Source organism: Cyprinus carpio, chromosome B8, assembly GCF_018340385.1.
Source record: "Cyprinus carpio isolate SPL01 chromosome B8, ASM1834038v1, whole genome shotgun sequence".
In the NCBI taxonomy this organism is placed as follows: domain Eukaryota; kingdom Metazoa; phylum Chordata; class Actinopteri; order Cypriniformes; family Cyprinidae; genus Cyprinus; species Cyprinus carpio.
In genome coordinates, this window is record NC_056604.1 from 23,920,151 (window position 1) to 23,945,491 (window position 25,341).

At 35.6% G+C, this 25,341-nt stretch overlaps 2 protein-coding genes across 4 annotated transcripts in view; one reads left to right on the forward strand and one right to left on the reverse strand.

Annotated features, from left to right (window-relative positions):
* Nucleotides 1–1,119: 1,119 nt before the first annotated feature.
* Nucleotides 1,120–23,431, forward strand: LOC109098962 (long-chain-fatty-acid--CoA ligase 6-like). 2 transcript variants are annotated; one of them, XM_042730189.1, is made up of 21 exons: nucleotides 1,120–1,260; nucleotides 11,013–11,260; nucleotides 11,712–11,826; nucleotides 12,465–12,529; nucleotides 12,622–12,723; nucleotides 13,791–13,890; nucleotides 14,000–14,172; nucleotides 14,731–14,763; nucleotides 15,390–15,441; nucleotides 15,644–15,717; nucleotides 16,119–16,196; nucleotides 16,791–16,925; nucleotides 17,002–17,136; nucleotides 17,296–17,391; nucleotides 18,469–18,541; nucleotides 18,772–18,860; nucleotides 19,081–19,197; nucleotides 19,605–19,748; nucleotides 19,999–20,100; nucleotides 20,880–20,951; nucleotides 21,465–23,431. In XM_042730189.1, the coding sequence occupies exons 2-21, from the start codon at nucleotides 11,015–11,017 to the stop codon at nucleotides 21,603–21,605; spliced, it is 2,142 nt and encodes a 713-aa protein (XP_042586123.1). In that variant the 5' UTR covers nucleotides 1,120–1,260; nucleotides 11,013–11,014; the 3' UTR covers nucleotides 21,606–23,431. The 2 variants fall into 2 exon arrangements, with proteins under 2 accessions (XP_042586123.1, XP_042586122.1); XM_042730188.1 differs by lacking the exon at nucleotides 1,120–1,260 and adding an exon at nucleotides 2,176–2,844.
* LOC109113397 (bridging integrator 3) overlaps nucleotides 22,301–25,341 on the reverse strand; it is a 49,626-nt gene continuing 46,585 nt past the window's right edge. For both annotated transcript variants that reach the window (XM_042730191.1, XM_042730190.1), the window contains one exon: nucleotides 22,301–23,651. In XM_042730191.1, coding sequence (XP_042586125.1) covers nucleotides 23,505–23,651 — 147 coding nt within the window. In that variant the 3' untranslated portion in view covers nucleotides 22,301–23,504. The remainder of the gene's footprint in view (nucleotides 23,652–25,341) is intronic.

Here is a 25,341-nt window from a genome sequence, read left to right on the forward strand (position 1 = left end):
GCGCCTAAATGGTCAAATGCACACATAATGCACTTAGTGACGTCACAATGACGCGCATTCGAATGATTCGGGGCTCAGTTGAATTCTTTTTTGCACGGACTGTTGTCAAAATATCACTTGTGATTATTTACGAATTAAAAAATGGGGATAATATATTTTTACATGTTTTTTAAATTGTTGGGGGTTCCACTAATTACAGTGATGTTAGAATAAAAACACAAAAAAAAAAAAAACCAAAAAAAATAAAAAATAAAAAATATCAAAAACAAAAAACATAAAAAAACAATAATAAAAAAAAAATCATCTTTATAAAAACATTAAAAAAAAATAATACAATAAATATGAGAACATGTGATAAATAAAACTGCATTTAAAAGAAATATGTTTAGTATTTTGTATTTAACATTTTCACAGACTGTGAGAACAGTAACTACAACTCAATTTTATGTTTATGTTTTTGGAAATGGATCTTTTCTATCCCAAACCAGGTGTAGGATATTATTTAGTAGTTTAGGCTCATTTTGACAAATACTCAAATGAAAGCAGCACCCTCAGTTAAAGATGTAATAACCCAGCTCTCTAATATATTAGTGTTTGCACATCAGATGTTTCTATTTATAACGTATTCATGCAGCGTTGAGCAAGTAGCCAATCACAGAGAGAGCTGTTGATTTCTTGAAGGCAATAGCCAATCAGGATCATTTAAGTTAGAATAAGCTTACCGCTAAAAATGCTGTTTGTTTGTTTGTTTGTTTTCGTCCAAAGCATAGACACAATAAGACATTAATTGTGAGAGAAAAATATGACAAAAAGCGAGTGAGTAGTCACATAAAAATACACACACTGAAGAGGATTTATGCTCCTCAGGTAGTAAGTCAAGCTATTTTGAAAATAAATAAATAAATAAATCCTTAACCAAAAAGGAGAATTCATCACAAATGCATCACATTAATTAATCACATGATAAATAAGTTTGGTATAATATCAGTATGGGACCTTAAACACTAGACTTCTGTTACAGAGTAACTTTGGAGATGTTGCTAAAAAGCATGTTAAAGCACATAATTGGATGAGGAAGTTTTGGGAATAGTTCGAGAGAAGTTGGTGGAGGTTTGTCCCGGGGCAGGCTGACGTCAGAGGGGGAGCGAGGGCGTGTTTGTGAGAGGGGCTGACACTGGCTCCGGGGTCCGGGAGGGATTTACCACAGTCTGAGGAGAAGAGACAAACTTTCGGAGGACGGGACCCAGATTCCACACACAGGTAAGAGCCAGTTTCTTAAAACTCCCACAAACCATGTAGGCTATAAATGCAGCGATTTCGTACAAAAGTAGAAAAGCCACCGTAGTTGCTAAAAATATGTAGAATTTCAAAAGACGGAAGAAGCTGCCGCATTTATCAATGGAAACCCCATTCATTCATTCATTCATTCATCATTCACTCACTCAGTCGCTCATTCGGTCTGTTTAGCATCACATCAGTGCTTTAATGTGAATTTAACCTTCACACATCGTCTTCTGAGTGAGTGAAATGATATATATGACATTTATTTTGTCACATTTCACTTACATTTTGGCATCAGCGCGTGACACGTGCACGTATTTTGTAAACAGGTAACGTTACAGGCGCGCTCTCATAAATGCAAAAATTACTTATAAATGGGCCACTTTTAAACACTATTACTTAAGAGATCTAATCTAATCTAATATATTGTTAATAGAGTTTCCTTATAATTCATATCAGTGCTGGATTAATAATCACATTTCTCTTTTGAAAACACATGGGTACGCTACTTATTTAGCCTATACTGTGTTTGTATATACCATGTTATGTAATCCAATGATATTCAGACATTTTAAATGACTCTAAACGATTTAAATGATTTTTTGGGACAACTGTATGTTTTTTCATTTTATTCTTATGTGAGTCTTGCGTTTTTATGTGATCTACAGTAAGTGCACAGCTACTTTAAGTTAGTAGTTTTATGCACTGATGCATTTCTCTGTCTTCATGTCATTCCGGGTCATTTTGGGTTTGTTTTTGTCAATTATGAAATGAGGTGAGGGTGTGTTTTCTGAATGTCAAGGAAACAAAACTTTAAAATGCTGCCGGCAAAACAGTGCTGTTGAGATGCACTGCTTTAGAACAAAAGAGAGTTTTGCCTGCCAAGCAGAAGACTGGCGAAGCATTGCAGATGTTGTGCATGTGTGTGGCATGTCTAGTCATGCTGAATAAACTTGTGCTGGTGTAACACATTCCCACAAAATTCCAAAATCTAAAGGTTTGTTTTGTAGTCAGGTTGGTGTTGGTAGGGGATATGCTTTAAAATGACTCATAGTTTGAGAGTAACACATTTCTGAGCAGCACAAAAAGCCATGACGACAAATGTTGTGAGGTGTGTCTTCAGGATACCATTCTGATATTTAATATAGTGATATTGTGAAATTTTGGAATGAAGTAAAAAATGTATTTCCACTACAGGCTGACATATTTACCTTTCACTGTATATTACATCAGACATAAGGATGCATCACTGCTTTTCCACATTTCTCTTCCGCTCCCAGACAGTTAATTTGTCCGCTGTGATGCAACACCCTCCCCATTCCCTCTTCCCTCTCCTCTCCAAACCTTTTCAGTGTGATTCTATGTTCATTTGGGAATCACAGCCAGAGAACACCCGGGCCATTCTCTCACTCACCCCCTCCTTTATTCATTAACCATTGGATAGGTGTCTCATTCCCTGCCTCCTCATTATATTCCCTTTCAAATCCTCTGGAATGCCACTTCCAGAGTCCACTTCATGTGACATCATATCCTGTGAACCTGCTATTTCATCGGCTGCCAGAGGTACAGGTTTTTGCTCAAAGGCTGCTCGTTTGTGGCTTAGGAGACTTACAGTAATTAAGAGGTTTACATTTCAGTGATGTTTTTGCTAATAAAACCTATTTACAAATATTTTAATTGATTGAAAAAAGGCAAAAAATAAAATATAAATAATTGATGAAAAGGTATTTAAGAAAGCGTAAATTAAAATTAGAAATGCTGTATTTTCTGAAATAAGTACCAAAATTATAGAAACTGAAAAAAAGTAAATTAAAGATGAATAAAAAATAAAAACAAAACCTCATAAAAACGCAATAAACGCATAAGACATCACGTAAAATGATATAAACACAATTACTAAAACTAAGTTTAACATGAAAACTGAAAATATAAAACGTTAAATAAAAAAGCTGATACATTGAATATCAAATACTAAAATAATATAAAAAATAACTCTGATTTTTCTACTAAATTTTCTTCAAATAAAAAAGGAAATTAAAAGGTTTTCATTCCAAGAGTTTCAAATGGCTGAAACTAAAATAATAGCAAATAGAAATAAAAAGAGTTAAAAAAACAATAAAAACATGTAATATTTATTAAAAAACACATGAACAGGACATGACAAAGTTACAACAGAACACAATTACCAAAGTTAAAATAAAATATGAAAAAGCTAATTCAAAACAGTAAATAATAGTAGCTATAAACAATACTAAAATAACTATCTCAGAGTTTTTAACTTCTAATAACGTCTTTAAATTAAAAAATAAATAAATAAACAAATAAAATAGACAAATACATTTGTAGACGTATATAGCACAATAAAATGATACAGATATTCAATGACTTATTAAAATGAATGAATTTGTCACAGAGACATTTCTAAAACTCTAGAAGAGACACACTTTTTCTCAAGAGGTAAATTTGAGAAGCATTTGAGTCTTGATTTATCGCCATTGCTGTCAATGAGCAATAATTGCGAAAGATTAATATCAAAGATGTCGTTAAGGTTTTCTCTCCAGTGAGCTTATTCACTTCTTGTGATTCTCCATCCTCACACGACTGAACATTAGGTTTTTCCTCAGGAGCTCCTCAGAATCCGTACACACTTGGGAACTGATATTAGTCCTGGATCCTGAATGTCTTTAGTCTAACAATGTGCCTGTTGTTCTGAGGTTTTCTCAGCATTGCAAGAGCTAGGTTCAGACCATGTGTGTGTGACAACTGGGTTATAAATCAAATACAACTTTGTTCTCAGTTCCTAATGAAATAATAATTATCTGTTGAACTATTGGGTGATTGCCAGGGTGTTTAAAGAGAAGTTTAAAGTTGTTTTCAGCCTGTGGTTGCCAGGACTGTGCTGCTAAGATGTTCTGAGTAAAAGTAAATATAGCTTGAGTTCAACTTTCAGTGTAAGTTTGTTGAATTGTTTTAAATTATTTGATCATCCACTAGGCAAAACTGTCAGTCCGATCACTTAGAACAGCAATACCACACCTCTGAGCAATAAGACACCTGCTCTGAGGGGTCATTCAATCATGTTAGCAGCACAAACGAACCGTTTCTCCATTCATCACATTGTGTGTACAGGAGCTCCGCCTGAGGTTTCCTCTCTCAGCTACAGCTTATAATGTTAAGTGGGTGCAATTTTACGACCTAAAGAACAAACTAAAATGCCGTTTAACTGTTCCGCAGAGGAAACAACACCCTCCTGATATCACAACTGCAAAATGTATGCTTCCCGTGGCCCCATGAGACACTAATAATGCTCTTCAGTAATGGACCTGAGTCAGGGTAGACACCTTACATAACTGGACACGACTGAAAACAAGGCTGTGAGGGATGTACAGTCTCAGTGCTGTCTCAAGGTCAGGCATCACAGCTCTTTATTTCTGGAACTTTTTGGGAAGATATATTTTCACTGCAGAATATTACACACTAAGCGCCTCACAGCCTCGTTTTCATATTAAATATGCTTTAAAACTCTCCAATATGCTCAACTTTTACTGTTTACTCTCAGACAAAAAGGTACATTTATACCTTATTTACCCCTAACAGGGGCATATGAGTACCTTAAAAGTACATATTAGTACCTGAATTAGTAACAAAATGTGCAGATTAGTATCTAAAGTGTACATATTAATACAAAATGGTGCATATTAGTATCTAAAGTGTATCTGTTACATAACATGTATGTGACCCTGGACCACAAAACCAGTCTTAAGTCGCTGGGGTATATTTTTAGCAATAGCCAAAAGAACATTGTATGGGTCAAAATTATCGATTCTTCTTTTATGCCAAAAAATCATTAGGATATTAAGTAAAAATCGTGTTCCATGAAGATAAATTGTCAATTTCCTACCATAAATATATCAAAACTTAATTTTTGGTTAGTAATATGCATTTTCTCAGTATTTAGATTTTTTTGCGCCCTCAGATTCCAGATCTTCAAATAGTTGTATCTCGGCCAAATATTGTCTGAACAAACCATACATCAACGGAAAGCTTATTTATTCAGCTTTCATATGATGTATAAATCTCAATTTCGACAAAAAGTTGACACTTAAGACTGATTTTGTGGTCCAGGGTCACACATTAGTACCAAAATGTACATATTAGTACATACAGTGTTCCAAAAAGGGTATAAATTAGTACCTAAAGTGTAAATATTAGTATCCAAAATGGTACATATTAGTATCTAAAGTTAAAAAATTGTAACAAAAATTAAAATAACCAAAATTTAATTAATTAACAAAAAATGGTACATATTATTAGTACCTAAAGTGTACACTTGTCAACATTTGAAGTGGATCAAAGTTATCCTAAGACCTGAAACAGAATGTGTTCTTGTCAACTTTGATGAACTTTCTGATCCACTTCAGATGTTGACTACTAGATATATTATTACATAAAGTGTAAATATAGTACGGAAATGGAACATATTAGTACCTGAAGTGTACATAATTGTACCAAAATGTACATATTATTAATGGTACATATTAATACTTAAAGTATACATATTATTACCAAAAATGAAACATACTAAAGTGTGTATATTGTTACTAAAGTCTACAGTCCCAATGACAGCTTTTGTACCTTTTTTCTGAGAGTGTAAGTACATAACAGTACAGACAAGTTGTTTGGTTTTACAAACAAGTCAAAACAGTTTTTGTGTCTAGATAAACCTATAAAAGACACTTGTCGTCTCATCTCTGCTCTTTGTGAGTTGTTGATATCTGCCGTGCTTGAGTTTTCTTCAGCGACGGAGGCTGTAAATCTGTAGGCTTTTCTTTGAAACCCGCTTTAGTTCTTTTAGCAGCAGTTTGAGTAATAGCTTCTGTCGCTCTCTCCCCTCTTTGTTCTGTTTAAGTTCCCAAGTGAGTGCCAGAAGCACACAATGGTGCCTGTCTACCTCTGACAATGGCCCTTATGAATGAGGGAGGGAGGGAGAGAAAGAGAGAGGTCTGTCCTCATCTGTGATGCGTAATCATTTTCAGATGTCATCTCCGCTAAATCCATTTATCTCCAGCTTTTGTGGACCTGTGACAGAGAGAGGGATGTGAAGAGATGCTCAGATGAAAGGGATTTCCCTGTTTACTGTTGTGTTGCTTTAACCTTTGACTCTAAAGTGACCACATGGGGTTTAGTAAGACCCTTTCCAATTTAGAAAGTTTATTTTCTAATTCCTTGTTAATCTGAAAAAAAAAAAAAGCATGGCTCTACTGTTTAAAATAATTTTATTAAGCATTAAAGTGTCACATTAAAGAGAATGTCAAAAGTGTCAAAGACATTTATAAAGTTAGAAAAGGTTTCTTTTTCAAATATTGTTTTTCCTGCAAAATCTTCCTGAAAATATATAATGGTTTCCACAAAAATATTAAGTGCTACTTTTTTTTAGCCGGTTAAACACCAAATTGAGAATTATTTCTGAAGGATCAAGTGACTGAAATATATGAAATTATAAAAATAACATTTTAAAACATATAATGTATTAAATATACGAGAATGTATTATGTTAAATATGTAGTAAATCAAATATTTAAATAGATTAGATAAAAAATAATTTTTTTATTTACTTATTTACACATTTATTTAGTTTTGATCTGTGTTTTTATACAGTATAATGCAACAAAAAATACTGCAAATCTTAACAAATCCAGACTTTGGAAAGGTAGTGTGTATGTATCATATGACATCATATAACATTTTAAAATATACAATATATTGAAAAATAATAATAGTTTATATAATATAATATAACATTTAAACATGTATATACTAATATATACTAAATAGAATATAATAGAAAAATTAAAATAATTCACAATATTCCAGTTTTTACTTTGTTTGATCAAATAAAACTGAAAATACCCAAAATCTTTCCTGCCTCAAACTTTGTTGTTTATACGTGACATATCATATATTTATCATTTATATATATGAATATATATACATAAAAAAAAAACGTTTTGGATGTGTGCTGTTTGGAAATGTATTTTAATTATTCTAAATAGTACTTTGTATAAAATTGTATACATACATTTTACTAAAATTTAATGTTTAATATTCTTACCAACTACTGACTTTTCTCGGAAGTTTTAAAAAGGCTGATATGCACATGAATTAAATTTTAGTGCCAAATAAGGCTATAAAAAAAGAAGACTTTTTGAACATGACAGCATAGATTAATTAGGATAATAAACTAAACCTCTTTTGTTTGTGAAAATTGTATTATTATTATTATTTTATCAATGATTATGGTTTAAATTGTGACTTGAAGGTTTTGTGGTCTGGACACTCTGTCTTTAAATTTGAGTGTATCTTGAATCCATATATAATTATACTATTATTGTAAATATTAGTCATATACTGATATATATGTAAGTTGTCTTATGTCATTATAGAGTTGTATTGTGTGCATATCATCATCCGTGGTTATTATAAACCCCGTACACTGAGATGAAGTTGTGACGCTGGCTGGTTTCGGCGTCTCTAGAGTTAAGTATTCTGGAGACAAACATCACGGCACTTGCTGTGGTGGCATTTAAAGAGAGAGGAGGGAGGGCATTTTCCCTCTCTGTGGGAATACCACTGCAGGGCGAGGGGTGATGACGTCATCCTTTGTCCTCCTGTGCTTTTAATGGGGGGAGGAAGTGGGTGAGAGGTTAGAGAAGAGAGAGAGAGGCTGTGAATTGAGTCCCGGGATGTGAGCGTGTTTGGGTCGTCTCATTGGCAAACGTGTTCACACTGGGGCCTCCCAGTCACCCCATCTCAGCACCAAATCAGTGCGACTGTACTCGCTTCAGTGTCATCTTCTGCTGCGGGATGCCATTAAAATTCATTTGCAGCCTGTCAGTGAGAAAACACACCTCTCGTCATCTCCACCTGTCCTTCTGTGTGTCCTGCAACACTTCCACACCTGTGCTGTGTTTATGTTCCGGCTGCGTGTGTGTCCTGGCTCCTCGAAAATGGCCGAGAGTAACCCGAGCGCCTGTTGTGTGTCGGCCAATCATCATTACTTCCTCCTGGCATTCAGATGAGGCCCGAAACATTAGTTGGCTTCTCTAAGAGCTGAGTGCTTTTCATTCAGGTTTTGTTCTCAGACCTCTTTACAAGAAATCATTGAGAGCGGTTAGTAATTTAGAGTCACTGCACATTAATTTAATTCAATGTTAATGCACCAGATCTTTTCAGCATTGAGTTAGAATAGTGGACTATAATTCCTGGTGGTTTTTGTAATGATTATTATTATCTTTTAGCATATTGGAGTCGTTGGATTGTTATTTTTTAATAACAGTAGGTCACTCAAGGCTGTGCCTATACAGTGATTTGTACCTAGGGCTGCAAAGGGGTGGAAAATTTCCATAAACTTTCCAAAATTGTCAAAAAAAATCCTGGAAAGCTTCCTAAAATTCCAGAAATTTACCAAAAATGTTCTGCCTCTTTGCAACCCTAATTTTACAACAGTTAACTGCTCTTCTTTGTTTTGTGTCTTGACTTGATTTTCTATTCTAACAATTAATGAAATATGTTTTACAATAAAATGCAATTTTAGTTTTTCTACTGCAAAATGTCATGTGTCTCTGGAAAATAGCGATCCATGATATAGTTTTAAAGTTTGTTTGTTAATGAGTGGTTTGAGTGATTTGTGGACACACTATTGTTTTTGTTTTTGGTGTGAAAATTATTTCTGTTTACTTCAAAATAAAAACGAGCCCTGCCCAGAATTTGCACAGATGACGTGTTGTTATTACTATTATTTAAAAATAAATACTTTTTGTAATTGATGGGCTTGTTGTTCAGTATTTCAACAAATAAGATGTACATTTGAGAAATGTTTTTGCTTTTCTTTGCAAACTATAGACTAACTGAGTTAAATTATTTCATTTGCATTTATAATGTTGCTGTTATGACATATCTACAATTAAAATATGGGCAATTAAATATGTAAATATTCAAATGCCTGTACATGAATAATAGAAAACAAATTTCCTTATGATGAATGTCTTTTTACTGTCTGTCATTGTTATTCAACTAATACATAAATGTATAAAACAAATAAAATGTATAATATTAATAAGTATATAAACAAAAACAAATCAAAAACAATACACAGACCTGGCTGGGATATGTTTTAACATTCTGATCATATGATTCCCTAGCTTTTTTTTTCTTCTTTTTTTTAGCCTAAATAAGCTGATGAAATACCACACAATGTGAAACATTATGTAAGCTGAATACTTTTACTTAACATAAAAAAATCAACCACGGTTTTACTATTAAAATAAATAAATAAATAAATAGCCTCTCTCTCTCTCTCTCTCTCTCTCTCTCTCTCTCTCTCTATATATATATAAATATATGTGTGTGTGTGTGTGTGTGTGTGTATTATTATTATCATTATAATATAAAAATAAATACAAAAAATGTTTACTATGGTTAAACCATGGTAAGTAAACCCTGCTAACATAGTTTAGCCATGGTATTTGTACAGCTGTGGTTATACAATTGGTAATCAAAACATGTTTACTACATTTACTATAATAAAATCATGGTTAATTTTCGTAAACATTGTTGAGGTCCCCCTCTGTGGGCTGTGCGTTTCTATTTTTACAGCACGTTTCTGGTCGTGTTGTGAGTATTTGCAGCGTGTTGCTATATTTGGTTGTTTTGCGAGTATTTGCAACACATCTGCTATCAAACTGATGAAGACGTATTCTTAATTTGCTGGTGTTTTTCTATTTGCATGTGTTTTAGGTTGCAGCTCTCTTAGCCACCAGTTAAAAACACATTGGCTGATACATCATCATCATCCTGCATATGCAAAACTTATATCTAAATATGTTACAAATTGAAAGTAAATGCACATTATTCTTAAAGTAAGTGGGGCATCTTCCCTCATCTTACCATTAAAAATTTATAAATATATAAATTGTAAAGCGTGTCAGGGCTGGTGTTTGACTGCTCTGGTTAACAGCCATTTATTATCTTTGCAATTATATAGTGGAAAAATGGCACATTTCTAACAGCTTTAATAAGGGTTATTTGGCGAGCTGCTATTAAAAGGGCCAGTTTGGGAAAACTGCCATATTTGACATTAATAAATAGAATGACAGTGTTGTGATGTTCTTTGTCTATGGTTAAAGGTGAAATGTGTCATTTCTATGCCACTATAGTAGCATACAGAATAGTCATCCTTTTTTTTTTTTTTTTTGGCTGCTTGGTATCAGGTTTGCAGATCAGGATAGAAATACTTACAGTTTGAATCAGATTTTATTTTCCATTTCATTTTCATTTTAGTTCAAGTTTTAGTAGTCTAACTAATATCAACAAATGGATCCTTATTGTAAAGTGTTGCATATTCGACTTTTCTTTTGTGGAATATTAAATAAGATATTTCGAAAGATGCCTTTTTTAATGAATGTCAATATTCATAAAGCCGTTTGGTTACCAACAATTCTAAATGTCTTATTTTGTGCTCTATATATACAGAATATTGGTGAACAACAAAGCAGGCTTTTAGTTTGGGCTGCTTTTGGATCTAAATATGTATTTTGCTGCTGTGGGTGCGTAACGGCTCTCATCCAGTAGCCCTTGTCCTTTTTCATATAATGTGGAGAGATGTGGGAGACTGTGAAGTGTTGGACTCTTATGATGATGCTGATGGCAGTGAATCTGTGTGTCTCTCACAGCTATGCAGTTTCAGGATTGGTTACGTTCCTTGCGTTTCACTGGAGGAGATGGCAAGTCTGAAATGGACAATCTGAAGACGCTCCTTCCGTCTCTGCCCACGTCCTTCTCTCTGTCCTCTCTCTCCCTTTCTCCGTCCTCTATCATAGGCTTAGGAGCGCTAGCCTCTCTCACAACCTACTGGCTGGTGACCAGACCTCGACCAACCCAGCCTCCATGTGACCTACAGGCTCAGTCCATACCTGTGCAGGTAACTGTGTTGTGACTGCAAAACTAAAACTCACATCTATCCAATAAAATATAAATATTAGGTGAAAAAAATTAACTGGTTGCCAGTTGGTGGAAAACACAGCGTATTGCAGCCATGGAATCCAGTAAACGAACCGGGTCAGAGATCACAGATTACTACCCGGCCTATCCATCTAAAAACTCTATGACCAGAAGAATATTAAAACGAAGCGAAATTAATTAATCAACTTACAGTGTCATTGTCAGCTGGGCTCATTTCTGTTGCGTGTCCTCAATCTGGCAACCCATGTGAGCATCGAGTCTGAGGAGAAGGAGCCGGGAGAAACAAACTCTCCCCGATATTTTGACAATCATTCCCGCATCACACAACACAACTACAAACATTAAACAAAATTAACAACAATAACACAATAACAGTAACATTTACAGATATTACACATACTTATTTACAGGGAGATCAGAGCTGTAGACGCTCCGCTTTACTGACGGATGACAATCTGCTGGAGTTTTACTATGAGGACACAAAGACAGTGTACGACATGTTCCAGAGAGGACTGCAGATAGCAGGTCTGTGTGATTTCTGTCTGAAAGCTTTGAAAACAGTCTATAAATATACAGGAAAAAAACATTTTGAGTGACTGTTTCATCCGTTGAGCCCAGATGAATTCAATGGCTCTTTCTTTTCATTTACTGCAGAGCTCTGCAAGGCTTTCTCAGATCGATAATGCTTTTATCACACGCAGCTTCCTTCAGTGAATAAATTGTACAATAGTTTCTTGGTCGATTGCTTGAGTTTGAAGTATTTGTATTTTTTTTTGTACTTGGATTCGTGGAACGTAGAAAGCATAAAAATAAAGATGGATAGTTTTAGAACAGCAGATATAAAGCCAAAAAGATGTCATCAGCTGGTCGTCTTTATTTATATAGCACTTTATACAGTAAGATGTTTCAAAGCAGCTTGACAGTAATAAATCAGTGATGCAAACTTCATCAAATATGAGGCAAATCTGCTTTTTTTTTACAGCAGCTCTGAAAAGACAATAGTGTCATTATTCAGCTTCAAGACAATAGAAAGTGATTAATAAACAAGCTTAGACAAGATGATGTGAAGCACGTATAACAGCGGATCAGTCAGTTATACAGTTCAGTAGCTAGTAATCATTATTAAATATAGATTTGACCACAGTATCATATGTTTTGTGCAGGCAATGGTCCTTGTCTTGGCTTCAGGAATCCCGGAGAGCCCTATCAGTGGATCTCTTACACTGAGGTGAGAGCAATGCTTGTTATAACACATTTATTACTGTATAATAGTCATGTAATAAACTCTGAGTGATTTTAATGGCGCTGTGATTGTTACAGGTCTCAGAAAGGGCACAGGTGTTGGGATCAGGTTTGCTGGCGAAGGGTTGCAAACCAAACCCACAGCAGTTTGTGGGCATCTTTGCTCAAAACAGACCAGAGGTATATCATACGCAGATTAATATCTGATTTCCTGGTCTGTTTGTGAACAGTTCTTCAGTGCATGGCATTTTAAAAAAATATGTTCAAAGTTCTTAATCAAATTCACCATTATTTCTGCCTCTGAAATTATGTACGTAACTGCTGATGGAAGACTTAAGTCTTTATGTAGATTGAAAATCTGGGATCTTTTGAGTCATAAAACCATGACATTAAATGACTGAGAAGTACTTAAGGTTTAGCACTATCTCTAGGTCACAAATGTGTGATGTTGATCATGCTTCTTTGTACAAAAGGTCAGAAGAAAACTCTCCAGCGTCAGACTATATTAGTCTTTAACATATGTTTTATTGAAGTCTAATATTTCTGCTCCAAAATACTTTTGATGATACCTTTAAAAATGCAATATCTTGAGAACATTTCACAATACGGTCCTATTACCCTAACCCTAATTTTTAACATCAATAATACATTTTTAACAATTAATTAGTTAATCGTTGTTATTGTTAGTTAAAAAAAAAAACAGCTGTTCATTTGTTCATGTCAGCTCAGTTCAGTTATAGGCCAAATATTAACTATATTAATTAATTATATATTAACATATATATATGATTTTTAGTTCATGTTAACTAATGTTGTTAATAAAGGTGAAAGTGTTAAAGTAATCTTTAGTTTATTTTTAAAATTTTAAACTCAAGTATAGTGTTTGCTATTAAAATCAGATAAGAAAACATGATCTTGCAATTTTTCTCAAAGCAATTCAAAAAATCATAGCATAACTATATCATCATGTGTTGCTCACATTTTTCATGTGAACGTTTCACACAAATTGTTATACAATTTGTAATGAAATTAAGTATTCCATCAAATAAAAAATCAAAATAGAAGCATTTTCACTAATGTGTCTAATATAATAGTTAAATCAGTGAATGCCTGTGAGCAAAGTCACATTTCAGACACTTAGCAGCTGAGCAACTACCATTGAGATGAATACACAGTTCTCCAGGTTTATTATAACTGGATGTTTCTAATATGTTGCCTTTTTGTTTGTCTCCCCCTGCTGGCTGCAGTGGGTCATTGCAGAGCTGGCCTGTTACACCTTCTCTATGGCTCTGGTGCCTCTGTACGATACTCTTGGATTAGAGGCTATGGTTCACATCCTTAACCTGGGTGAGTAATAAAAATAAAGCCCCAAAACGAAGCTGTGATGCTATCATTTACATTTTAAACTTAATAGCACTTTCTGAGATTGATCTCTCTGTCTCGCATCTCTCTCCAGCGGAGATCTCTATGGTGATCTGTGATAAGGAGGATAAGGCAGAATCTCTATCAAAAAAAAAAGAGAATGAATCCACCCCCCCCCTCTCCTGTCCTTTTAACCCCTTCAGCGCTGCTCTGCTGGAGAGAGGAAGGAAGTGCGGTGTGGAGATACTACAGCTGTCACAGATTATGGTCAGGAATATTGTCACACAATAGCTAGTTAAAACAACTGAACATTTGTTGTCATTTTCTACAATTTTATGGCGTTTTTGTATCAATTTACATTTTCATGGCTCCTTTGCGTTTACAGTTAAACAGGCTTTTAAGACTATTGAATGCAAATGATCTTAATAAATTATTGTGATTGATTAATGTCTGTGTAGTGGATACTCAGTAGTTATTGGATGGTAAACATGGATGCCATTTTTATGACTTCTGAGCTTTGAGTTGTGATCCTGTTTTTCATAATGCATTGCCTTTAGAGTCCCTATTTGCTGGTCATAAAAACATTAACAAACTGCTGAAAAAAAAAAAATAGCAAGATATAAATTGCTACCATTTTCACTCAGTAAGTTTCACAAACAATTACAAAACAAACAAAACACCAGTAACACATTGAATTTAACGTTCAGTTTTTGAAGTAGAAATACTGAAATAGTATTTGCTTGTAATTAGTACTCTAATAATGTCTTATTGATAACTTTATTTTTCACAATGCAGTTAAGATATCTGTATTTAAATGCATTGCAGGATCTAGGAAGAGAAAATTTAAAGCCACCTGTGGTAAGAGCTCTTGCTTCTTTTGTCCTCTTTCAGATTAATTTTAATGGATATGACAGTCTTACTGTATTTATTCTTGTCTGACTTGATCTGCTATATGCTCTGCTGCTGTTATTATTGAGTATGGAGATGTGCTATTTCTAGTATGCAGACATGCTGCTGTGAGAATTTAATAGAAAATTCATGCAAAATGTGTTTTTGCATTAAAAATCATGAGAAATGAAACCGTGAGTGGTATGAAAAAAGTAAGGTTGAGCAATGCATTTTTTAAAAAGCTTTTAGACTTCCAAAACACTTCAAAAGACACAATTTGCAAGCATAACTGCCAAACACATCCATCTAGTGCATGTTTACATAAAAAAAAAACAATAACGAGGCAGTGCACTAGAATGAAAAAAAGCATTCTGAGTGAACGAGTCACAAGATTTATGCTGCAGCTGCACAAATAGATGTTCATAATGTTCCCTGTAGCACATCTAGACAGGTGGTGCTGGGGGAGGTGGAGGGTGTCAGATGAACGTGACCGCGTGATGCAGGGCCAGCTTACTGTGAACACTGAACTAGACTGTTTAAATGTGGAGTTTTAGATATTTTAATTTGTTTTATGTTTGTTTTTGTATTGGCTTTAGCCTCCTAAACCTCAGGACCTGGCTGTGGTGTGTTTCACCAGTGGGACCACAGGTACCAACCAGCAGACACTATAAACCCTGGACGGATTACGGGCCGTTTTTTGATCTGTTATTGTAATATACTGTATAACCACATCACACTGTATTTAGTTTATTGTGTTATAGTGACCTGTGAAATTAAATCCCTTTGGTACCCTAACATGACCATGATGTCTAAATATTAGGGTTTAGATGTGATTCTTTGTTTCATGTAGGAAAGCCTAAAGGAGCCATGATCACTCACGGCAACATCGCCTCCAACACCTCCTCTGTCATCAAGATCCTTGAGGTCAGTTCAGAGAGCTTTTAACTTCCTGTATCTCTGCTTTCTTTTCTTTCTTATCCTCCTTCAGCCTGTGACATTTCCCTTCTCTCCATAGCTTTCATCTTATCTTCTGTCCTGTTCCTCTTCCTTCTGTTTCTTCTTTAATAAAGACCTTGTGTTTCCCATGAGACCTCGTTCTCTTTCAAGTCCTGTTTATGAGGCTCTTTGTTCCTTTTATCTTCAGGTTGTGTATTAAAATAGCTTTATGCTGTTCTCTCAGAAATGCTCCTTAATGCAACTGCTACTGAGATTTTGCTCAGAAGTGAAATTCTAAAACCTTATCAACTTATCTAATTACAGCATTTATTGGCCATTTTAAAATATTATTGAAACTATTTGTCATATTTTGTATTCACACATGCCAGGGCTACTTTGTGATTCGTCAGGAGGATGTGTCCATCTCCTATCTGCCACTCGCTCACATGTTTGAGCGTATGATCCAGGTAACCCCTCCTATTTTGACACTCTAGTCAAACTCATTCTGACTCATGTATTATCATTAATTACCGTTAGTAAAATAGTTATTAACTTGTGATGTCAAATGATTAATCGCGATTAATCTCATCCAAAATAAATGTTTTGTTGACAAAATATATGTGTGTATATTTATTATGTATATATAAAGACACACACATATAGTATATATTTTGAAAATATTTACATGCATATATTTATATTCATATAATTTATATTATATATAAATATATTTAATATATAAACATATTTTTCTTAAAAAAATTATATATATATATATTAGATATATAAAAATATTATATATATATATACCGTACACAAAAAAAAAACATAAAAAAATATACCGTACACACACATATATTCTGTAAACAAAAATGTTTATTTTGGAATTTGCATGAATTAAATTAGCACAAAGTGTTACCTTTCATATTGCATATTTAGTGAATACAAAAAAAATGCAGTAACCATCATCCTCTGTTTAGATTCTTGTCCTTTTATGTACTGTAGCTCATTTGAATCCTCTTGTTCTCTATTGTATTGTGCACTCTTTCTCTCTTCTTCAGGTGTCGATGTTTTGTCATGGAGCAAGGGTTGGTTTTTACCAGGGTGACATCTCTCTGCTGATGGATGACATAAAGACCCTGAAGCCCACCTTCTTCCCCGTGGTTCCTCGATTACTCAACCGCATCTATGATAAAGTGAGTGCTACACATCAGTGTTGGACACAAATGGAGAATGATGACTGTTAAATCACTCTGTTCTGTGTGTGTGTAGATTGTGGGCTCGGTTACGTCTCCGCTGAGGAGAGCCCTTCTTCATTACGCCGTGAGGAGGAAACAGGCCGAGCTGAGCAGTGGAGTCGTGAGGAACAACAGCGTGTGGGACCGACTGATCTTCAATAAGATACAGGCACGTCTCTTTCACATTAACACCAAGCTGCAGTTATTGAAAGATCTGATGGAACGCTGTTGAACTGCCCCCTTGTGGATGTGTTATATGTGTGACACGAACTGTGAGCGGAGCAAAATAAAGTCTCTTCATTCGCTCATCTCTCTCTTTCTTCCTGAAGCCAGTCTGGGTGGAAACCTGCGATTCATCCTCACTGCATCCGCTCCGATCTCTCCGACTGTCCTGTCCTTCCTCAGAGCCACCCTCGGCTGTCTGGTGAGTCCCCTCCTAATAACAATTCACTGTCATATTAAAATACTATAAAGCGTTTTAATACATACACAAATGTGTTTACGTGTAGGTTAAGCAAGGCTTTCCATCATCTCTGACATCACACTGATTTTGAGGCGGTGTTGTTACTGTTAACTAAAACTCTGTGAAGAATCAGTTTTGTCATTGAAGTAAAGCTGAAATTAAATAAAGTGCGAATGTTAAATGAAAATCTGAAACTTAAAACTGAAATGAAATAAGTCTAAGATGAAGTATATAAATAACTGAAACTGATATAAAATAAAGCTAAACAGAAACACATTGGTAGTGCTTTACAATAAGGTCCCATTAGTTAGCATTAATTAACGCATTAAAATTAGCTAACAATGAGGAATTCATTTGTAACATTATTTATTCATCTTCGTTAACATGGACATGTTAACAAAGATAACAATGTTATAATGTTAATAATAATGTTATGCAACTTCAATCTTAGTTCCATATCAACTCAATTATGCTAACAGATACAACTTTTGATTTTAATAATAATATGGTGAAATAGACATTAACTAAGATTAGTAAATGCTTTAGAATAATTTTTCATTTTTTAGTTCATGTAAGCTTAAGTAGTTAACGAATGTTAACAAATGAAAACTCGTAGTGTTACTGACAAAAAAAAATTGTGACATTTTATTTTAAGGTGTCCTTGTTACATGTTACATGTACTTACCATTATAATAACAATAAATTATGCATAATTACAGGCAAGTAACCCTAAGCCAAACCCTAATCCTAACCTTAACCATATAGTAAGTTAATTACTATTATTCAGTACTTAAATATATAATTACACTGGACAAGGACACCTTAAAATAAAGTGTAACCATAAATAAGAAAAGCACAAAACAAAATTACTAATAAATACACTAAATTTGAAATAAAATAAAAGCCAACTCTAAATATTAGTAAACAATATAATACTATGCAAATAGCACTAAAATAGCACTACTTGGGTGATGTGTGCACATAGGAGATATTCACCTGTATTGATTGCAATGTTGACATTGTTTAATATGGTTTCAGATTTTCGAGGGTTATGGACAGACGGAGTGCACTGCAGGATGTACCTTTTCTATGCCTGGTGACTGGAGTGCAGGTTTGTGTTCATGTATCTTTATAAACCTGCTTTAGTCATGAATGATGTACTATTTAGTAGTTTTGAAAAAGTAGTACGTAATATGACTTGCTACATTCTCCAAAATGTGCAGTGGTTGACATGCTTGTTTCCAGTGTGAACAGACAATAAGCCAGATAATATTCATGTTCACCTGTGCTTCAGCAGTGTTTCTGAGGAGTCATGTTCGCTGTGTGTCTGATGTGTTTCAGGTCATGTCGGCGCTCCTTTACCCTGTGCTATGGTGAAATTAACCGACATCCCTGACATGAACTACTACGCCAAGAATGGAGAAGGAGAGGTCAGTATCCAGATCACTGTGGAAAATTAACCCACCAGCCAAACATGGATACATTTTATGCAATTAAGGGGAATTCTGGGTCTTATCTACCAGCAATTGTAGAAGGTGACCAGTAACATGGGCCTTACACACTACGTGAGGAACACTTGTCAGATCGATGAGCTGAAATGAATGGACTTCTCTGTCATTTAACACTTTGATTGTGTGTTATACGTGTCAGATCTGTATCCGGGGTCACAGCGTCTTCCGAGGGTATCTGAAGGATGAGGAGAGGACGGGAGAGGCGCTGGACGCTGATGGCTGGCTTCACACTGGAGATGTGGGACAGTGGCTGCCGGTGAGACCCTGCAGCTGCTTCACATCACTTTAAGTCATTATGGGCTGTTTCTATGCAGCACATGTTTCTCCTTTAAAGGGTTAATTAACCAAAAAAAATGGAAATTCTGTTCCCTTAAGTTGTTCCAATCTATGAGATTCTTTCTTCTGTTGAGCACAAAAGAAGAACATGTTTGCTGGTAGCCATAGACTTCCATAGTATCGAAAAAAAAAAAAAAAAAATCTTATGGAAGTCAGTGGTTACCAGCAACTGTTTGGTTACACACATTCTTCAAAATATCTTCTTTTGTGTTCAGCAGAAGAAAGAAACAAATTGAGGGTGAGTAAATGATTTTTAGGTGATATATCCCTTTAAGACTTTCTGAATGAGACCTTGTGTGAACGTTTGCTGTCTCTCTGGTCTTTCAGAACGGGACTTTGCGCATTGTGGACAGGAAGAAGCACATCTTTAAGCTGTCCCAGGGCGAGTACATTGCTCCTGAGAAGATCGAGAACGTCTACACTCGCTGTGTTCCTGTTCTCCAGGTCTTTGTGCACGGAGATAGTCTACAAGTAAGTGTAGACACTTAAAGGGTTAGTTCACCCAAAAATGAAAATACTATCATTAATTACTCACCCTCATGTCGTTCCAAAGTCATCGTTCTTACGCGTTTAGAACAACATGAGGGTGAGTAATTAATGATAGTATTTTCATTTTTGGGTGAACTATCCCTTTAAGTACAGCAGTTTTGGGCATCAAGCTTAAACGGTGTGTTCAGTGCAGTGACACTCACAGCAGTCTTTTGTTTCTCTGTGTGTTCAGTCTTATCTGATAGGAGTTGTAGTTCCAGACCCGGAGGTGTTTGTCGACTGGGCCAAAGAAAGAGGGATCGTTGGGTCATATGAAGAGCTTTGTCAAAATCCTGTGAGCTTTAATGCCATACACAGTGCACACAAATTGATCTCCCTTTTAGGGAACAAACTACATTTAAACATGCTCATATCACTTGTGCACACACTGTAATTTCTCAGTAGTTTTAAAGGAAAAGTTCACCTGAAAATTAAAAATTTGCAGAAAATGCACTCACCCTCAAGCCACCCAAGATGGCAAAAATTTTGTTTCTTCATCAGAAAAGATTTGGAGAAATGTAGGATTGCATCACTTGCTTGACAATGGATGCTCTGCAGTGAATGGGTGCCGTCAGAATGAGAGTCCAATCAGCTGATAAAAACAACACAGTTATCCACTCCAGTCCATCAATGAATGTCTTGTGAAGGGAAAAACTGCATGTTTATAATAATAATAATAATTAAAAAAATCCATCAGTTTTTAACTTCAAACCATTGCTTCTGGCTAAATTCATAATCCATAATATTGCTTTCTCCAGTGAAAAAGTCCTCTTGTATGAATAAGGAGACAAATATGCACAGATCAAGCACCGATTTGAAGTGAAAACAATCCAAAACAGTTCTAACCAAACGTACAAATTGTGGATTATTGTAATGTTTTTATCAGCTGTTTGGACTCTCATTCTGACGGCACCCATTCACTGCAGAGCATCCATTGGTGAGCAAGTAATGGAATGCTACATTTCTCCAAATCGTTTCTGATGAGGTTGAGTAAATTCTCAGCAGATTTTCATTCTTGGGTGAACTGTTCCTTCAATCTGAATGAGGTTTCTTTCCGTCCCGTTTGACCGGCAGGATGTGAAGAAAGCCGTGCTGGAGGACATGACGGCAGTGGGGAAGGAGGCAGGACTGAAGTCATTTGAGCAGGTAGAGGAGCATACTGGGTCGTTTACAGCGTCATGGATAGCATGTGTCAGTTATCACATACAGTATGATAAATGATTCATCATGCATTGTTTTTAAATATGTACAGTATGGAAATACATTTACAAAGGAAGTCTAGCAGGCCAGTGTTCATCAGGATTGGGCAGCTTGTACTGTTGTTAAAGCACTTGCATAAAATATTAAAATATGCATCAGTGCTGTTGAGAAGTCGAGGTTGGACTGCTTTTCGAAGCAGTTGAGTGTTTTGTTATGCATTGCCACTGTAATTCCTGTGGGTGGAGCTGGTTCCATGTTAACCAGGGGGATATGAATGAATAAAAGATTAAACAACTATTACGGAAAAGTCATGGAGCCTTTGGATATTGTTGTGGACACTTGAAGGCAAATGTTTTACACAGACATATAAAGCTGGATAGTTTCATTGATTTTGCTGCTGTGTGTTCATGTATATCAGAGCAGAGCTTCGGGTTCAGCTGTTTTCTCTCTCTTTCTCAGGTGAAGGACTTATATTTGCACCCTGACATGTTTAGCGTGTCAAACGGCCTCCTCACGCCGACCCTGAAGAGCAGGCGTGTGGATCTCAGGCGAGTCTTCAGCGAGCAGATCGCACGGATGTACAGGAAATCATCCGTATAGACCACATCACATTTACAAAGCCATTTTCTCTAAAACAGTAGAACTAACTTAAGCCAGATGCTACTGACAGGAAACTGTTCTCCATAATTTATGATAAATCATCTCGAAGACTCAAGTCATGTAGGGATCTAGATTGTGACAGACACTCCATCCTAATACATAGTTCAGGAATATTTAGTTGCATCTTCCAAGATTTGGGAACTGAGGAACTTATTTTAATGAATAGTCTTACGATCAGCGTCTTAGATATTTTACAGTTTTGTAAAGAACAATCTGTATGAATTGTAATGCTTTGTTTCATTTGTTGTGTCGACAGATGAAATGACTGTTGGACAGTCTGTAAATGAGTGTTTTCAAATGTAAATGTTTGACTAATTGCAGCTGATAGAGATTTTACTGTATTTTACTGACTGATGCCTTATTACAGTTTTTCTTTTTCATACCAATCACAGCTCTAACTGTTGTTGAAGCACAGATCTGATTGGTTCATGTGGATGTCACTCAGGAAACTTTGTACTATGGTGAAAGGCATTAGGATGTTGATCTGTTGCTTACAAGAAAACCTTACTGGTTCATTCCAGAGTAAATCACAATCCTGCCCAGACTACAATACGTGCACTAGACGTCATTTTGGATGAAAAAGGCGAGATAAATGAGTTGATTTCAATTAAAATCAAGAATTTTCAGACACTGAATATCCACAACCAATTTACTGTAAGAATGTTTGACAGGTTAACACAACAGCAAACAATTTGTTTAAAGGAAAACAATTTTACAGACGAAAAATGCACACATTTTTGGGAATCGTAAGGCTGTGGTCCAGAAAATTCTGTGGTTTTCGATTATTTCAGAAGTCAAACATGCATTTATTTTAAAAGCAAAGCAGTAAAAACGTTGTATAATGCTTACATTAAGTTGCTTGGTAGAGAAAGGCACTGAATTTGCTTACACTGGACTATAGTGAACAACATTTTAAATAATGTCAAACCGAACCAATAATCTTTTGTTTATACAATTAAGGCTTTTCCAGTTTAAAAACTTCACTACATCGTGATTGTCAGTAACTGATGCTATTCACATCAACGAGATGAAAATGTGTGGCTTAAATAATTGGCCCTTGTGTATTATGGCTGTAAGACTACTGGTTAATGTATATAAACCGGTCTTTCCTTCATTACAAACACAATGAGCACAAACACAGGTCAGACACAAAAACTGTAAAATGTTTCACGTGTGTCAGTAGAGGGAGGCAGAGTATCATTTAGATGCATGTATTTCATCACAGAATCCACACCAGACTAACATGATTTCTGTTACCTGACGATCGCACTGTAACATTTTTCCAACAATTCTCTGCACTATTCCAGTGTTACACTGTTTTCTGAAGATACTGTAAAAGCATAAAAAAGCTAAAGAACATACTATTGTAGTGTTTGAATGCTACAGAAAACATAAAATGTATAAAAAACTAAGCTTTAGCGTATTATGGTTTGAATATTAATTTAGCCTGTGGTCAATGGGAAAGCTTTAGGATACACATGTAAATGATCTGTTAAAAATTCAATTGTTGGTCAGTTATAGTGACTGTAATAACGAAAAGAAAAGACAAGACTAGAAAAACCAAAACACAGGAAGTCTGATCAACAGAAAGTGACTGGAAAAAAAGAAAAGGTAATTAATTCCAGCTGAGAATCTAAACTTCACGTTAATATGAGAATCTGAACATGTTTAAAAATTCCCGTTAAAAGGTTTTACTGTATCGTTGGTGTTTTCTGATGGCTTCATCTAACAACAAGATATTCAAAACAAGACTTCTACACCATCAACAAAAAAAATAACAAAATAAATTAAATGACTTCATTAAAACATCAGAGCAAGACCCGTGGGTAACAGGATGTCTCAGTCGTCGGCCACGATGGACAGCGCGCGCAACTCGTTCAGTTTGGCCTCGTTCTCTTGCTTTCTCTGTTCATCTGTCAAACCGCCCTGATCAATCTGATCCGTCAGTTCAGTGAAGATCTTGTGCATCTCTGTAAAATACACCACCTGACAGAAAACAATGGGAAAGAAAGGTCAAGTACACACATTTTTTTAACCTAAGAATGACATTTCAAACAGGAGTTTTTCAGAACGTTAAAATGTGATCCAGCATGCCTCTGAACAACTTCCTGTTTCTTTGTAACTTCACACCACAACACAAAGCTACTTATTGAATTATTGTGCATTAGTGGTGTAACTGGTCATTTTTATGTAACTTATCTTCATGTAGCCACAGGGAATGATGGGAAAAGCAGCTCAATACGGTCTTTGCACGCCGAGTCTGAAATTCTCCTCCAAAATTTTCGCACATTAAAAAATAAATCAGACCTCACATTGTGTCAATCACGTTTACACACTTGACTCCGAAACTTTAGTGTCAAAAAAAAAAAAAAATAGGAACAGGTTCGATTTTCTTTGTTTTCACATCTGTTGCAAGCATTTTGATAGGAAAGGATGACGCATACAAAAAAATACAAATAAAAAAATACGCATATGAAATTTTCAGACTCAGTGTGCAAGTACCTTTAGTCTAATCGGGCTTATTTAACAGCATTTTCTGGAAATCTTAATCACTATCACATGAAATGTGTACAAACAGTTAACATTCACAAATCCAGCAGCATATGATCAATGCCACCTATAATCTGACATGATTATAACAGACACGCCCCTAAAAGTCAAAGCCACTCCCCTTAATAATGACACACCCTTTGAGCTGGAAAGTCAGACTTAATAAAACCCCCAAGATTCCCTACTGCGATGGTCTTCATCATGTAATATGCTCATTCTGACAGGACACAGCCCAGTCGAAACTAAAATAGAAAATGACTGCATATCTGAGGCCTTAATTTGTATGTGAAATCACTTTATGCTAAATAAAGACCTTGACTTTTTCAAAGAAGGGATATTGTTCACTCCCGCTCGCACAGGAAAATGCTACGGCACAGAGATAACGCTCGTGGGTCTGTGGGTAGCAGGTGACCCTGATCTTCTGTGATCGCTGTGTGAGCGAGCGAGTGTCGACTGAAAGCTTTCTTGACACGTCCCGCCCCTGCTCTTCCCCCGGCCCGTGAGTCAGGGGTCCCGCGAGAGACGCTTTGATGATTAATAGCCTTTAATCACATTACAAGACTCCAGGAGGAGTGGGCCGCCATTGAAAGCGCTGGGAAATACAGCTGCTCGGCTCTCAAACCTACACACAGCACATTTATTCAAGCTGCTTACTGTATGTGCACTCGCAAACAAATCCACATCTACTATGGCCTTAAAATCCAGTGAGGAAAAAAACACATTCTCAGGACAGTACGAGTGGTGCAAAACTCATACTACAGTATGTGGCTGCTAAAGTTTTCAAAGCGGTTTTTAGCTTGTGGTTGCCAGGGGGTTCTGAATGGTTGCTAGGTGGTTTCGAACCCTGATGACTTTCCTTAAACAGACAAAACAAAAATACAAAAACTACAAAATAAAGGTTCGTTCAGATCACTGACCCTAAATAGAAGCAATAATAATAAGCAATACATCATTTAGCGATACCAGTATGAAGCTTTCTGAAAAGCAGAGCCTGTAAAAGCAAAATCTGAGTTGGAAAAGGTTTGTCTTTTACATGGGGCGATCAAACTGAAAAGCCATTTCCTCTTTGGTCTTGTTAGCTAGAGATATGCAGCAGAAATTTGATTGATGGACACAACTCAACTCC